The sequence below is a fragment of the Naegleria fowleri genome (genome assembly GCF_008403515.1).
Source record: "Naegleria fowleri strain ATCC 30894 chromosome Unknown tig58, whole genome shotgun sequence".
NCBI classification, from domain to species: Eukaryota; Heterolobosea; class Eutetramitea; order Acrasida; family Naegleriidae; genus Naegleria; species Naegleria fowleri.
The window spans coordinates 90,365-105,298 of record NW_025407990.1 but is presented as its reverse complement, the minus strand read 5'-3'; the positions used below and the strand labels follow the sequence as shown (position 1 = coordinate 105,298).

Genomic DNA, 14,934 nt, shown 5'->3' with positions numbered 1-14,934 from the left:
GGGATTAAATCTCATACACAATTTCATTGTTGAGAATTATATTTGAATGGATTCAAACTTCTTAATGGCTTCTTCATCCAATTCAGTGTGAGTCTCAATGGATCGATGTTGAAGAGCTTGAATCTTTGCAAGTTTCTCCCGTTGTTTTGCTTCTTTCTTTTCTCGTTTGGTTAATTTTTTTTTAGATTTTACATCTGAAGAGTGAGTTAGATGATGATTGGATCTTTTTGTGTCTAGTTGTTGTTGTTGTTGTTGAGAAGAGCCACTTCCATTTTGACTTTCAAAGGATTCTGATGTCATGGATAATAACATATCAATCACTGCTTCTGCATTGTAATTATTGGATGTAATTAAATCTCTCACCAATTCAATGTCATGACCACTCTCATATCCAACAGTAGACATGACTAGATCAAAACATGAATCTAACAAGTGATCTCCATCATTGTTGTTGTTATTGGAAAGCAACATGGAAGAAGAGTCTAATGTTGATGAGGACGAACTCTGTAAGAACTGTCGACTACTACTGCTACTCTTACTATTGTTCAAAGAAAAGGAAGAGGAGGAGGTAATAGCTTCTGCCGCATGGGAAGAAGAGGATCCAATAGTAGTATTATGATCATCAAAATCTTCATGACTCTTTGCATTTTCATAATATTTCATTTGGCATAGAAAATCAATCGTAGAATCCATATCTTGATTAAAATCTTCTAATGTATTTCGAATCAATGTGAGATCTGTACATCCAGTGGATTGAATGATAATTTCTTCCTTTTTTGAAATTTGTGAATTTTTAGAGCTACTATTTTTAGCAGTTTGATACAATTGTTTCACACTTTCACTCATGTAATGAACTGAATTGTAATGTTCACCTAAATGATAACTCAATTGAATTAATTTGCTATTTGGATCATTGTAATTCACAATATCAAAAGATGGTTTAGCTAATTGATGAACTCTAATGTTCACATTGAATGCTAAAGAAATTGCTTGAAGTGTCAAATTATCACCCCATTCTGTGTCCTAGAGGAGTGTTGTTGTGTAGTTGTTGTTGTTCAAGTGATCAACGTATGATTGAATTCAAGAGATCCATATATGAATTTTCAAAAAAGAATTTCAATGTTGGTTTGGTGTACACCAAAAGAGAATTTCAATAAAAGTATTTCAATAATTATTATTATTTGCAATCATCATCAACCCCATCACTCACCTTTTTCATATTTTTACAATAATCTTCAAAACTTTCATCACAAACAAAAGGAGCAAACATTTCAGCATGTTGTATCATATATTCCACACATCCCGTTCTAATTTTCTGATATTGATTTTGATCTCCATATAATTGATCACTCACAGATCGAAATTGACAATTTCCATCTCCAGTGACTTTTTTTAAATACAATCCAAAAGGTTCTAATTGTTGGTTCATTTGTTGAAAATCTTCATCTTGTAACTTGTTGGACTGACCTGCCCGTTTCTTTCTTCGGGACTTTTTATCATCTTCCTCATGATGAGAAGATAACGTTTCCAATCTCTTTTTTTCTTGTATGGAATATTCATAATCATCATCACCTCCTCGAGACGATGAAGCCTTTTTACCGTTGTTGTTGATATTCTTTGAATATGACGATTTTTGTTTGTTTTTGCCCATTTTTTTGAGAAATCAAGAACAACGTACGTGATCGAGCCACCCTTTGCAAACTCTCTCCAACGTGTAAGAAGATCTTTGAAGGTGTTTCTTGAAATTGAACAATCATGATGATCCTTTCTGCTGCCAACGTTCAATCCTGCTATTAATTAACAGCTTCTTCACAACTCCAAAGAACACCGATCCGATTCATCAGGTTGTGATGATGAGGTCGATGAAAAGTTGTTGTTGTTGATTCAACAAAAATATTTTGAAACAAAAAAATTCTCTCTTCATCGTTTGGATCATTAGGATGAATTTTTCAAGTCTTTCTTCGTATCATTACAAATTGTGTACCTTCCTTAGACAACAAAGCACGGAACTAGATCTGGGTAGTAACAATGCATCAGAAGGAGGAGGAGGTGATGATGCCTTCTATTCCTTCCTAACAAGAAATATTTTTTCAGATATTCCTGCTACACGTGTTGTTGTCAATTCGGGAACAAACTCTTTGAATTCCGCGTCCTCCTCTTCATCATCGAATGACCCTTCTCAACCCCAACAACAAGAACAACACATTCAAATGGCACTCGAAGAAACACAAAAGAAAACAAAAGCCATCTTTCATTTATTGAAAGAACATGTGCATTTTAATAATAATGTTGATCATAATAAGAATAATAATAGTAATAATAAGAACAATAGCAATATTACTAAAAATGTTCAATACAACGATGATAACATTAGAACTATTTTTCAAGATTTGTCATCCATTCCGACAACCAATGATGGTGATGACAATGAGAATATCATCATTCTCAATCTTAAAATCATGTTACTCATCTACAGATACTGTGTGAATCGAGTGAAATTAGGAAAAGATATTCAATTCTCCTTTTTTGAAGAATTTTTTAATCACATCATGCATTTAGATGAATGGTTTGGTCCAAATTTAACATCCTTGAAAGATCTATTGACATTTCATTTATCTCTTCTTTCCATTGATAGTAATGAATGGATCATTCGATCGAGTCGAGTTCAACAAATGCTTTCCAATTGGAATTTATTATTACATTCCATTCGATGTCCAGCTTTACAACAACCAATTCCAAAACAAATACCATCATCACAACAATCAAATTTATCACCACATTCACAACATCATCGCATTCCATCATGGAAATTATTACTCATGTATTTATATACAAGTTTATTAACAGAAATATTACCATGGGGTGTGAAATATATTCATGAATTTGGACAAAAACCATCTAAAAAGGAACGAATATTAAGATTGATTAAAAAACAAAAGAAAAATGTCATGAATGAATCTACTTACAGTGCTGGAACATTTCAATATGCTCCATTCTTTCAATTCCTTGTATTACAATATTTTGTGGATATGAAAATGGAACATTATACCAAACAAGGAAATTTGTTATTGAATCAGAGTAGTTTGAATGGTACTAATAGTCATAGTGACAATCCTAATAGTAACAATTATCATCTTCTCTCATGGCCAAGAACTATTCTCGAAGATAAACTTTTAAAAGAATCTTTAACTTTTTGGGCTGTATTTGTCTCAACCATGACAAGTACTGCACGTGAAGAACAACAAATGACGATGGATGAAGCTGAAGAGAATTTGAATGATGAAACTGATGATGAAATTGAAATGGATTTGAATGAGGACGATACTACCACAACCACTAGTACTATTCGTTCAGCAACCACTGGCATTACAACAACTACAACCACCTTAGAAACTTCAAAAAAAGATCCTCTTCAAACTCACATGACTGTTCAAGAGATTCGAACAGTTAAGAAATATCTTTCACATATTCTTGCAGAATATTTATTGAAATCACTCGTACAAGTATTGTATGAATTAGCAGAATATGAATGTAAACCAATCTCTCAGACCAATGCAAATACTATTAATACCAATGGTGCTACTAATGCCAATACCACCACACTCTTTTATTTTGAAAGTCCATTACGTTCATTAGAGAGTATTCGTGCACATGCTCAAACAGTCATTAGTTCACTTTGTAATTGTTTTGGATTACAATTATGTAATATTCTATTACCAATGGTGAATGATGATCTTGCACAAATTGAGAATTATTCAAAGAGTGGTGGTAATAAGAGCGTTGTTGATGATGTTAACAATTCTTCCTCACCTTATGGACCTATCTTTCTTGAACTTCCCGTTAATACTGCTACTACTATTAATACCATGAATACTACTACTACTGAACACATTCCCTTAACCAACCATAGCGTTGATGATCCATACCTTCATGGTGGTGACCACAACAACTCTTCATTTCATTTACAACCTCATTCACACCAACAAAAACAACAACACAACAAAAACTTTGGTAAACCCATTTGGATTGTTCGACAAAAAGTTCTCAATACCATTGGAGTTTTATTAAGAGAATTACTTACTACTAATATTCAATATGGATCTGGAGTGAATGGTCAATTAGTGGACGCACAAACGATTATTTTTTATGTATTGGTACACTTTATTCAAGAATATTGTGAATTGGTATTGAATGAAATTACTTCATTACCTCTTCCAACATCATCCTCATCATCACCACCACCCTATGAAACCATTCTCAAACAAACAGCAACATTGGTCACATTTGCATTTAGCAAATTATTTAGTAGTACTCAAGACTCGATGGAAGAAGGTGGTGGTATTGTGAATAACAACAATTCCAGTAATAATTTGGCCATTCTTCAACAATTTTATGAACTTCAATTGCCACCACTCGAACCACCACCACAAGTACCAACACTCTCAAATTCCTCTTCTTCAACAACAACAACAGATCGATATCGACATGAAAGAAAGGCACAAAAAAGTGCCACTTATTTATTACATGAATTTAAACCAAACGTATTGAAATTATTACAAACATTAATTATGGATGATGATTATTCTCTAAGAGATTCAGCATGTATTTCATTGTGCTCTTACATTGCAGATATGAGTTTAATGGACATGATGATGGGAAGTGGTCACGAACCACAACAACAAGACACACACCACCACACGGATTTCATTCTCAATATTATTCATGCATGTGAGAAACATGTTCAAAATTTTGTTCGATATTCCATGTTGATTAGTGCCATTACAGACAAGTTACAAAATGCCATTTCTTCAACGATGATGAATCCTCAATTCTCTCAACTCATACTATCCTCATCATCAACAACAACACCATCGTTACCCTATGAAACAAATGCAACTCTTTCAACTCCTACTACTAGTACAAATCACTCAATTGCCACTCATTCCACTACTAATTTCGCCTCTCTTCTCTCATCAAAATATTCTCCTCATTTCAATCGATTATTTAAACATTTATTTGAAATGATTTGTGTGAATCGTGTGTCTTTCAATAACGATTCGTTAGACCAAACACTCAATGTACAACTATCTGAAGAAGAACAACAACAACATGAACTCACCTTAGAAAAAAAGAGACATTCTCAATTTGTTGTGTGTTTATTTGATGCATTTTATGATTCTCTTGATTTTATGAAATGTGATACAGATATTGAATTAATTGAAACATTTTTAGTGTATGCAAAAGAGAATATTTTAACATTGATCAAGAGTAATAGTGGTGCTAATAGTGGTAATAGTGGTGATGTATTTTCACAACAGCAACAACAACAACACTATTCACTCGAATCACAATCATCCTCTCAACCCAGTGATGAAATTTCGGCCTTTTCAACTTGCATCAATGCTATTATTAGAAATACGGATCGACAAGTATTATTGAAACTCTTCGAAAAACATAACATGTTCATCTTTTTAACACGTTTGTTAAGAATGTGTTCCAATCATTCTAATTTAAGAGTTAGAGATTGTGCTGTTCATACCATTGGAAATATGAGTAATGCAGATTTATTTGACAAGTGTCCATTTGATGTCATTGAAGAGAGACATGAGATCATTCCACAAGATGCTGATCATGATTTATTATTTGATTTTGTGTTACCTCTATTAGAAAGAGAATCTATTGTGAGTCAAAGTTTCTATCAAGAAGCAACTCTTGAAGATGATGCCACTCTCAAAAAGAAAATTATTGTCTATCACAATGCAGTATGGTCATTGGGAAGAGTGATTTTAAATATACAAAGAAAGGGATTTAGTGGGAATGAGAATAGTAGGAAGACTAGTGGTAATACCAACAATAGTAATGTTTCTCAAGACAAATTTATGCAATTTTTAGAAAGAATTTCACCCAAACTCATGAATATCATTCGATTATTTGCAAATAGAGATTTCTTTACGACTGAAGATGTCATTGATGATATTACAGGTTATCTCTCTAATGTGTGTATTACCATTTCATACATTTCATTTTCTAGAATTGACTTAATTGCACCTTATTTCCCTCAATTCGGAGATTCATTTATAGAACATGTTCATGCAGATTCTAATGAAGATTTAGATGAAGAGAAAATGGCCATGTGTGTTGCTATATTTAGAATGACTGAGGAATGGTTGAATCATGCCACGAGTATTGGAAGTGATGATGATGATGGTGCTTCAACATGGAACAATGGAATGATGACCACTACTACTACTAGTTCTGCTACCACTAGTAGTGATCTCGACAATTTCAATAATAATAGTAGGATCAATCCTCATGCAACCTCAAGCTGGGATGAAATGAATGAATTTGACATTGAAACATTCATCTTGTTAGAAAATTTATTGACCAGTCCAATGTTTGAGAGAATTTGTTCAAACTCTTATGTGTATGCATTGGCTTTAAGAGTGATGGAGAAGGCTCGTATTTACATGACCATGACTTCACGTTTATAAGTGAATTTTAATTTTTAATGAAACACCAATGATGACAATGGGTTATATTTGAAAATTGTATTGGCGTATAGCTAAAGAATTTCGTTCATTATTTCTCTTTGATTTTCTTGGTTGTATTTCTGTTTCGCTTAACCACGTCATGTCTGTCCATGAATAGTGCACGAGGTTTTCCCTTGTTGGAAAATCGAATTCTAATCAAAATTGAAACGTGTACGTGACCTTTGGTCCAAAAAGAACGTCAAATAAGGATGTGACATATCTAGAACGCAGGTATCCATCTGGTATGATATCTACGCAAGCTCTATCTATGGATTGGTCTTCCAAACCACACCAGAAGCCAATAACTAACCCACTGCGGTGTGTTAAAGATTTCGGGATTGTGGTTTGGTCCAGCGATTTAATGGTCTGTCTCATTCAGCGCTCTTGCTTATTTTTCGATCGCTTAAAGTGGAGAGGCTTGTGGTTCAGAGAAATGGCATTAAAAAAAATTTAAGAATTCCATCAATTCACAATTTCCAAGTGTTGTCAATACAATTTTTACTGTCGATAATAATTCAATAATAATTTATTAAAGATCAGCCTTCTTTTTCTTCTTTTTCTTATCGGTCGTAGCTGTGGCAGTAGTAGTATTAGTAGCACTTGTTGTGGCAGTAGTAGTATTAGTAGCAGTGCCAGTACTGCTGGTTGTGGTCGATGAAGAAGGCTGTTTCAATGATGCACTCAAATGATCTCTCAAAATATTGAATAAATGACTTTGAAATGTTGCCAAATCCTTATATAATACAATGGTTGAATATTTCTTGTCTTTACCATTGGTTACACGAATCAAACATCCTTCATGTTGAGGCTGTTTCTTTTTAATACCACCACTCGATGATGATTTCTTTGTACTATTGAAATGTTGTTGTTTTTCGGATTTTGGTTTTTGTTCTTTCGGAGTATCTATTTGATGGTGATGATAGGAGGATGAGAGTGATTATCAAAAGATTATGTCGGATCGGATCAGATAAATTAATATTATTTCATTTGATGAATAATCATGAATCGAATATGTATGAATAATTAATGAAGATAAGAACCGTGAACGTATTGAGGATGTGTAAAATTTCAATCCATAATAATATTATTGATAATATTCATGATGTTGATGAATCAATTAATATTCATCTACATACATTTTTTAAAAGTCATCCATATCGAATGTTTATCCTTTGTTTCAGAATATAATTGCGATACTTTTGTGATGAATTCGTGTTTGTTATTGATATAGACCATGATGGTGATGAGTCCGATATAATTTCAACGATGATGATGATGATGAATCAACAACAACAACAACAACTCGCGTAAGCTTATTTTTTCTCTTTCATCAATAAACGACAAAGAAGAACGACGTGGTGTGTGAGTGTTGGTTACAAAAAAAATGAATTGGTATTTTACGGAACACGAACTTTCTTTCCTTCCATCATTACTTTGTGAGAATAATCCTCTCAATAAAGAACAAGAAGCGGAATATAGAAGATCAACAGCATCATTTATACAACAAGCAGGAATACATTTGAAAGTGTATGTTGATTTTTTGATTTTTTGGATGATGTATTCATTTCGGAATGATGATAGTCCTCAACTGACTATTGCAACCAGTCTTGTATTCTTTCATAGATTTTATGCAAAATATGAATTTCAAAAACATGATCGATTTGTAAGTACTCTAGAGAATCAAATATAGGTGATGATGACAATTGCACTTTTTTCCAACATGATTGCGCGTATAATGATCGGTCATCACTCTTTAATGCTTGAACGATTTTTCCGATGACGAACGTTTATGGTGGTGCGATATTCCTCAATAATAATATTATTAATAACAACGACAACACGTTCCTATCGTTATCAATATTCAATATTGAATGAATTGAAACAACAACAACTTGTTAAAAAACAAACACAGACCGTTGCTGCTGCATGTCTATTTTTAGCAGGCAAAGTCGAAGAAACACCAAAAAAGATCAAAAATATTATTGAGTCGACAGAACATGTCCGCAAAATTAAATATTCTCCAAATGAAATTGATAATTTAACCAAAGATATCATTGAAAAAGAGAAATTTCTCCTTAGGTTATTGAATTTTGATTTTAAAATTGAACATCCCTACAAATCAGTCATGCATTATATTTATAATTTAAAAAAAGATGAAAAATACAAAGACAAGGCTAAAGAATTGGCTCAATATGCTTGGAATTTTGTCAATGATAGTTTTCAAACACATTTATGTTTACAATATCCTCCTAGAAAAATTGCTGCAGCATGTATTTATCTCTCAACTACTCAATATATTAACATGCAATTACCCAATGGATGGGAAAAAGATGAAGTATTTCGAACAACCAATGAAGAGAATGAAAAGATTTCACGAATGATTTCCTCTCTCTATGGTAATACGAATCTTCAACAACAACCAAAGAGCAAATTGCCATTTGCCATGATTCATGAGGATGGTGGAAGTGCGAATGCGAGTAATGCTAGTGTGACTCCTCCTCCGACAACAACAACGAGTGGAAGTGCTGCTGCTGCTACTTCTGGTAATAGTAGTGAGATAGCTACCACTGCATCATCCAGTGGTGGTGGTGGTACTACTACTACGAGCAGCAATGACAATACCATGTTCAATAATAATAGCTCAGAGAATGCCAATGCTAATAATGCAAGTGGTGATCATAAATGATCACATATGACAAATTCACCCATGATGATTCACACACCCATATATGGGATGACCAACCACGACGTGTTCACACCCCAAAAGACCCAACTTGTCGAACAACCATCTGACACACACACTCCAACTCGTCAACAACCATCACTACCCATTTTCCCACCTTAATAAACCGTTAAAGACCGCCGGCGGGAATCATTAAGGCTGATGTGTGCAGTACACAAAAAAAATGTCATCGTCCATCCTGGTCGTGTCGAATTCGAGTGGTGGTGGTGGTGGTGGTCGAGGAGGAGGAGGAGGTGGTGGTGGTTCCCATCATTCAAGTCATCAAGCATCGAAGATGATGCATCCACGTCCACATCATCATCATCCTAATAACTCGAGAGGAAGTGTCATTCACTCTTCTCATGACCACCACCAACATCACTCTTCTGAAAGGGCGTCCACTCATCATCAAGCATCGTCTTCCTCTCGCTCTTTCCACCCTCAGGATGTCTATCGAAATGCCTCCAATCCTTTTAATGGCAACAACCACAACAACAACAGCAGCAGTAGTGGTGGTGGTGGTGGCACGGATTCGAACACTTTTCGAGCTGTTACCTTTTCCTCCAGTAGCAACAACAACAATTCAAATCCTCTCACTCTCTATTATTCGACTGGTCAAAAGAATCCATCGAGTCAAAATATTCATTTTTCAAGAATTAAGAATGGTCTCGAACATACTCCAAAAGATTCGAGAGAAAAAGAGTCCTTTCGATATTATTGTCCAATTTGTATGATGTATTTCAAGTGTAAGTGATTGCCTGAATTCATGTGAATTCTTAATCATGTCAATAGTCATTTTCAAAGTGGACTGTTGTTCTCAATACATTTGTAAATATTGTATGGAAGAATTGTTAGAAAATATTCATTCCAAATCATCTAGAGATTGTCCATATTGTTTACAATCGAATGTGAAATTTAAACAAGTAGAGAGTGATGAAAAAGTAAGAGATTACAATGATGAACCAATTCAACACTCCACACCATGCAGAATTCTAAAATTCACAGGAATGGAGAATAAGGTGTCACCCTTTCCATTGAAGTCATATTTAAGAAAAACGAAAAGTGAATCCCAATTAATAATCTTTGATAATTTATTTACATTGTCCAATGACGATGTTGAGACCAACAGTCATGCAGAAGAATCTTGTAATATCGAAAGAAAATTATCATTTCCAAGTCAATATTGTAGTAGCAATGGTGATGATGAAATTCAAGAAGAACACAATCCTTCAAAACAACAGGAGAACCCATTGGTCTCGACTCGAGAAACTCGTTCCACACATTTCATTAAGGTCAAAAAGAGGCAAACGAAATCTGCTCCTTCCACTCTCTATTCAAAGTCACATCAAAGAAAACAGCAACCAGTCAGTGCTATGGATCATTCTATCAAGAAAGATGAATCTGTTGGTTCTGATCAAGCCAAGAACGCTGAACTCCCAGAACAATGAGGAAGCACAAGAGAGCAAGTTGTTACATGCCAATGGACCTATTTCACAAATACCACCACCTTCATTGCAAGCAAATGAAGACTCGAATGATTCCACTCTGAAAAAGACTCCAAGAAATGAACGTCACCACCACTGGTACCAACAATTGCTCTTGACACGTGGAAAGATATCAAAAAAGGATGGGCAGAACAAGGATCAACAATCTCACTGTTGTGTGATATTATAAAAATGTTTCATGTTTTTACTCTGACACTCGAATTAAACTTGATCATTGTCTTGTACAGAGAGAGATCTCTTGTAGGTTGTCGTTGTTGTAGGAGTATGCAAGTTCGAACTTGTTCCCTCATTATTATTGGACAAGACAAGTGTATTATTTTCATCGTCATAATGACGAGTGGTTGAAGTGATGGTGGTCGTCTTGTTCGTATTTTTCATACCATATTCTTCATCGTACAAGTTTCCTCCATCAATTGATCTCGTTGAATGTAAATTCACATTATATCGATTCAATGGTAAATCGCAATTCCATGAAAAGAGAGATGGATAATTCAAGAAATAACAACATGGTGCAATGAATAATCCCAAGACACATCCACCCAAGATATCACTAAAATTGTGATGATAATCCAATGTTCTTGAAATGGCAATAAAGGAAGCAAGTGCTAATGGAGATAGACAGAGTAGTAATTTCCATAAAGATGCATTTGCACCATAATGAGAGATACTTTTCATTGTTGTGGATGGAGATGGTGAACTATATAATTTAAATTTGCTCATCATGTACAAGACACAAAACATCATGCATGCAAAGCTGAGTGAAGAATGTCCACTTGGAAATGATAATTGACCATCTCGAACCAACGAACGATTATCTGTCATTGCATTAAAACAAAAATAATAATCCATTCAAATGATATTCAAATAATATTCAATGAAATAAAAATAATATTCAATATGAAAAAAATAATATTAAAATAATAATATTATTATTTTAATATAAATTCAAACACACACAACACTCACCATTGGTGCATGTTCCATCCATTGGTGATGGCACACATCGACTCAAAAAATCAGGTCTCAATCTTCCAGCTCCAACTTTCATCACATCAGTCACACAAATGGTTAATGAAAATGTTTCAAACCATGTTAATATTCCATGATGAATATCATGAATACTTTTATATTTAATTTGAAATATTAATATCATGAATATTGGTATGAGTGTATTGAAAGAGATGAGCATGGAATCTGGAACAATACTTTCTACACTTGGAAATGAAATAGTGGAATCAGGAATATCTTTATAGACTTTGTATCGTTGTGGTGGTTCAATCTGATTAAATAATTTCAAAAATAAAAAATCATAAGATTTTTCATAAATTGAAAATTATAATAATATATATATAATAATAAACAAATTAATTGAAAATGATAAATATTATTATTAATGATATTCATCTTGATGATACTCACCCCTCCAAAATATGCACCAAACACCAATTCAATCACAACCACTCCCACCAATGATAATATCCAATCAAATAAATAATACATGGAAAACCATTTTGATTGTTTTAAAGATGATGATGATGAAGAAAATAATTCTTTAAAAAAGTCCATCAATAGAGTCCAAGAAGAAGAAAATGTTGAGCGATAGTTATGGTTGTTGAGCTCATCAACAATAATGGGATCTATAAAAAAAATATTCGGAATTTTTAAAAATCAGACGATTAGAACATTTACAAACAGAAGAGGAAGGGATGATCAATCATGTGAATTCTGAATGGATCATCTTTCAATCACCTACCACTCATTCTTTCGTTTTGGATGTGTGAGGAGGAAGAGAAGGATGGTGGAGATGGCATTTTTTTGAGTTCGTCGACGATGCTAGGAAACTCATTCATGGTTCCATGATGGATCGTTCAAATACGATGAATCATGAATTTTAGGAAAAAAAAATGAAAAGAGCCTTCTTCTTGCGTCTGAATAAGATTCCTTCTTCTCTGCTCTTTCATCATCACTCGGACCATCACTCGACCCGATCATTGAATCGAGGGTACAGCTATTATTGTTATGATTGTTACTATGATTACAACTCTCAGTGTTATGATTATTGTACGACCACCCTGACGAATGCAATTGGTATAGCTGCTGATACGAATTCTTCTCCGAGTAGTAGTAGCAGTACTAGCACAAGGAGGAATCATGAGTTGAATAACAAAACTCTCAAATCATCATACAAGACAAGTCGTAACAAGTCTGATATCCAAAACAGGACCGAATATACTCCTCCTACTGCTAGATCTAGTACTACAACTAGTAATAGCCATTCAAGTAATCACCACCGGCACTCTAATATCAACCACACGTCCAACAACAAACAACATCCAAATTCTTCTTCTCGTTCTAAAACCATGAACATTTCATCCGAAGAAAATATTGGAGACTATTTATATAAAAATATTAAATTTAATTTTTCAATCGAGCCTTCAACATCATTCATTTCAGATACCATACGTAATGAAATTCTCATTCATGCTCGAAAAGGAGATGTTCGGAAAGTATTGGAATTACTCTCTTCAATTAAAGCCTCAGAGACATTCTCTGCTAAACAAAAGGAAGAAATTGATGCTGAAAAGGATTTAATTATTCATACCTTAATGTTAGCCTATGCTAAAAAAGGAGATTTATCAAAGACTGAATTTTTATTTAGGAAATTAAAAAATCCAGACAAGAAGTGTTTCACCATTTTGCTTGGAGCCTATGCCGATAAGGGCATGGTTGAGAAAGCAGAACAATTATTTAGCAAAATTGCAAAACCCGATGAAGCATGTTATGTAGAATTGATGAGAGTCTATTCTAAGAAGGGATTATACAACAAAATTCAAGAACATTATTCGACCATCTATCAAAAGTTATTGACGATGGAATCCACACAACAAGAACGAAATGAACATGGTATGGCATGTGACAAGATTCAATCAGAAGATTCTTTCTCATCATCAACCTCTTCTTCACTATTAATGGATTTATGTGAAATGGTCAAAACAGAATACATTTCAGAGAATCGTGTGCAATCGGATGAATATGAATATTTACAAAAAGTATTCATGGTCATTGTTGCCTTTCGAATGCATGGAATTTTAAAGAATAAGGACTATGGATTATTAGATGCTACATTTAAAAGAGTTTCAAAATATATCATACCATCATTGAATGATTTCTCTATTCCTAATTGTTCAACTACCACAACAACTAGTATAGGAAATGGTACTATTATCAATACTAATATTAGTAATACTACTTCTACTAATAATACTTTTAATACTACTACAAATAGTATCAATTCTAATTTTAATACAACAAGTAGTATCAATTCCATGTCAACGAATCTCATCTCTACGACACCCAAAAGTCATTTAAATATTTTAAATATTTATTTGCAATCTCTCATTCAAAGAAAAGCACCATTGGATCGAATTGAATCATTTGTTAAAAATTACATTTCACAACCAGATACAGTCACCTATCATTTACTACTTGTTTATTATTTTCAATCAAATATGCATGATAAGGTTGATAAATTATTTAAACAAATATCAAGATTAGAAGATATGAATACAAAAATGAGAAATTATTTCGCAAGTACAATCATGACCATGTTTTATCGACATGGAATGTATCACAAAGTTGAGAAAATATTTAGTCAAATTCAATCACCAGATTATTCATGTTATAAAATATTAATGAATACCTATGTCCAACAACAGGATACATACAAGATGATGCAATTGTTTAAAGAAATACCAAATGACATGATTGATGATCAATTGGTGGAAGATATGATGGCCATGAGGCGCGTGATTGCAAAAAGTCACAACAAGAATAATATCCATCCTACGATTATTGATATTCATCCTTAGAGTCATAAAAAAATAATAATACTCCAATAACAATATTATATATAACGAATGATCATGACCATGTCAGAGCTCTGATATTTTTTATTGTAGTGTCCATACAATCCTTTTCATAAACAGTTTCTGCTTGATGCAATTTCATGGTTTCACCATACTGGTTTTGGAAATTGACAATCTTGCCATAGCGAAAAGGTTTTTTCATAATGATGTACTTGACTCTTCTCTTCAGCACCAACATGAAATTTTTCACATTTAAATCCTTATTGAAGAGAGGAAAATAATACATTAATAATGGTTTCCAAACATGAAGT

The 14,934-nt window shown here is 33.5% G+C and overlaps 7 protein-coding genes across 7 annotated transcripts; 4 read left to right on the top strand and 3 right to left on the bottom strand.

Moving 5' to 3' along the window:
* Positions 1 to 36: 36 nt before the first annotated feature.
* FDP41_007095 (uncharacterized protein) lies at positions 37 to 1,651 on the bottom strand (the record flags this gene model as incomplete). Its single annotated transcript, XM_044710802.1, has 2 exons — positions 37 to 1,023; positions 1,211 to 1,651. 2 exons carry the CDS (start codon positions 1,649 to 1,651, stop codon positions 37 to 39), a joined length of 1,428 nt encoding a protein of 475 aa, XP_044558421.1.
* A 289-nt stretch (positions 1,652 to 1,940) lies between these two features.
* Positions 1,941 to 6,491, top strand: FDP41_007094 (uncharacterized protein; the record flags this gene model as incomplete). Its single annotated transcript, XM_044710801.1, has 1 exon — positions 1,941 to 6,491. The coding sequence occupies one exon, from the start codon at positions 1,941 to 1,943 to the stop codon at positions 6,489 to 6,491; it is 4,551 nt and encodes a 1,516-aa protein (XP_044558420.1).
* Positions 6,492 to 7,059: 568 nt separating this feature from the next.
* On the bottom strand, positions 7,060 to 7,766 carry FDP41_007093 (uncharacterized protein; the record flags this gene model as incomplete). The annotated part of the gene is made up of 2 exons (XM_044710800.1): positions 7,060 to 7,433; positions 7,667 to 7,766. 2 exons carry the CDS (start codon positions 7,764 to 7,766, stop codon positions 7,060 to 7,062), a joined length of 474 nt encoding a protein of 157 aa, XP_044558419.1.
* Positions 7,767 to 7,914: 148 nt separating this feature from the next.
* FDP41_007092 (uncharacterized protein) lies at positions 7,915 to 9,216 on the top strand (the record flags this gene model as incomplete). The annotated part of the gene is made up of 3 exons (XM_044710799.1): positions 7,915 to 8,057; positions 8,112 to 8,193; positions 8,443 to 9,216. 3 exons carry the CDS (start codon positions 7,915 to 7,917, stop codon positions 9,214 to 9,216), a joined length of 999 nt encoding a protein of 332 aa, XP_044558418.1.
* Positions 9,217 to 9,436: 220 nt separating this feature from the next.
* On the top strand, positions 9,437 to 10,700 carry FDP41_007091 (uncharacterized protein; the record flags this gene model as incomplete). The annotated part of the gene is made up of 2 exons (XM_044710798.1): positions 9,437 to 9,998; positions 10,045 to 10,700. 2 exons carry the CDS (start codon positions 9,437 to 9,439, stop codon positions 10,698 to 10,700), a joined length of 1,218 nt encoding a protein of 405 aa, XP_044558417.1.
* A 258-nt stretch (positions 10,701 to 10,958) lies between these two features.
* FDP41_007090 (uncharacterized protein) lies at positions 10,959 to 12,568 on the bottom strand (the record flags this gene model as incomplete). Its single annotated transcript, XM_044710797.1, has 4 exons — positions 10,959 to 11,572; positions 11,724 to 12,036; positions 12,177 to 12,394; positions 12,511 to 12,568. The coding sequence occupies 4 exons, from the start codon at positions 12,566 to 12,568 to the stop codon at positions 10,959 to 10,961; spliced, it is 1,203 nt and encodes a 400-aa protein (XP_044558416.1).
* Positions 12,569 to 12,661: 93 nt separating this feature from the next.
* Positions 12,662 to 14,626, top strand: FDP41_007089 (uncharacterized protein; the record flags this gene model as incomplete). Its single annotated transcript, XM_044710795.1, has 1 exon — positions 12,662 to 14,626. The coding sequence occupies one exon, from the start codon at positions 12,662 to 12,664 to the stop codon at positions 14,624 to 14,626; it is 1,965 nt and encodes a 654-aa protein (XP_044558415.1).
* Between the last annotated feature and the right edge of the window lie 308 nt (positions 14,627 to 14,934).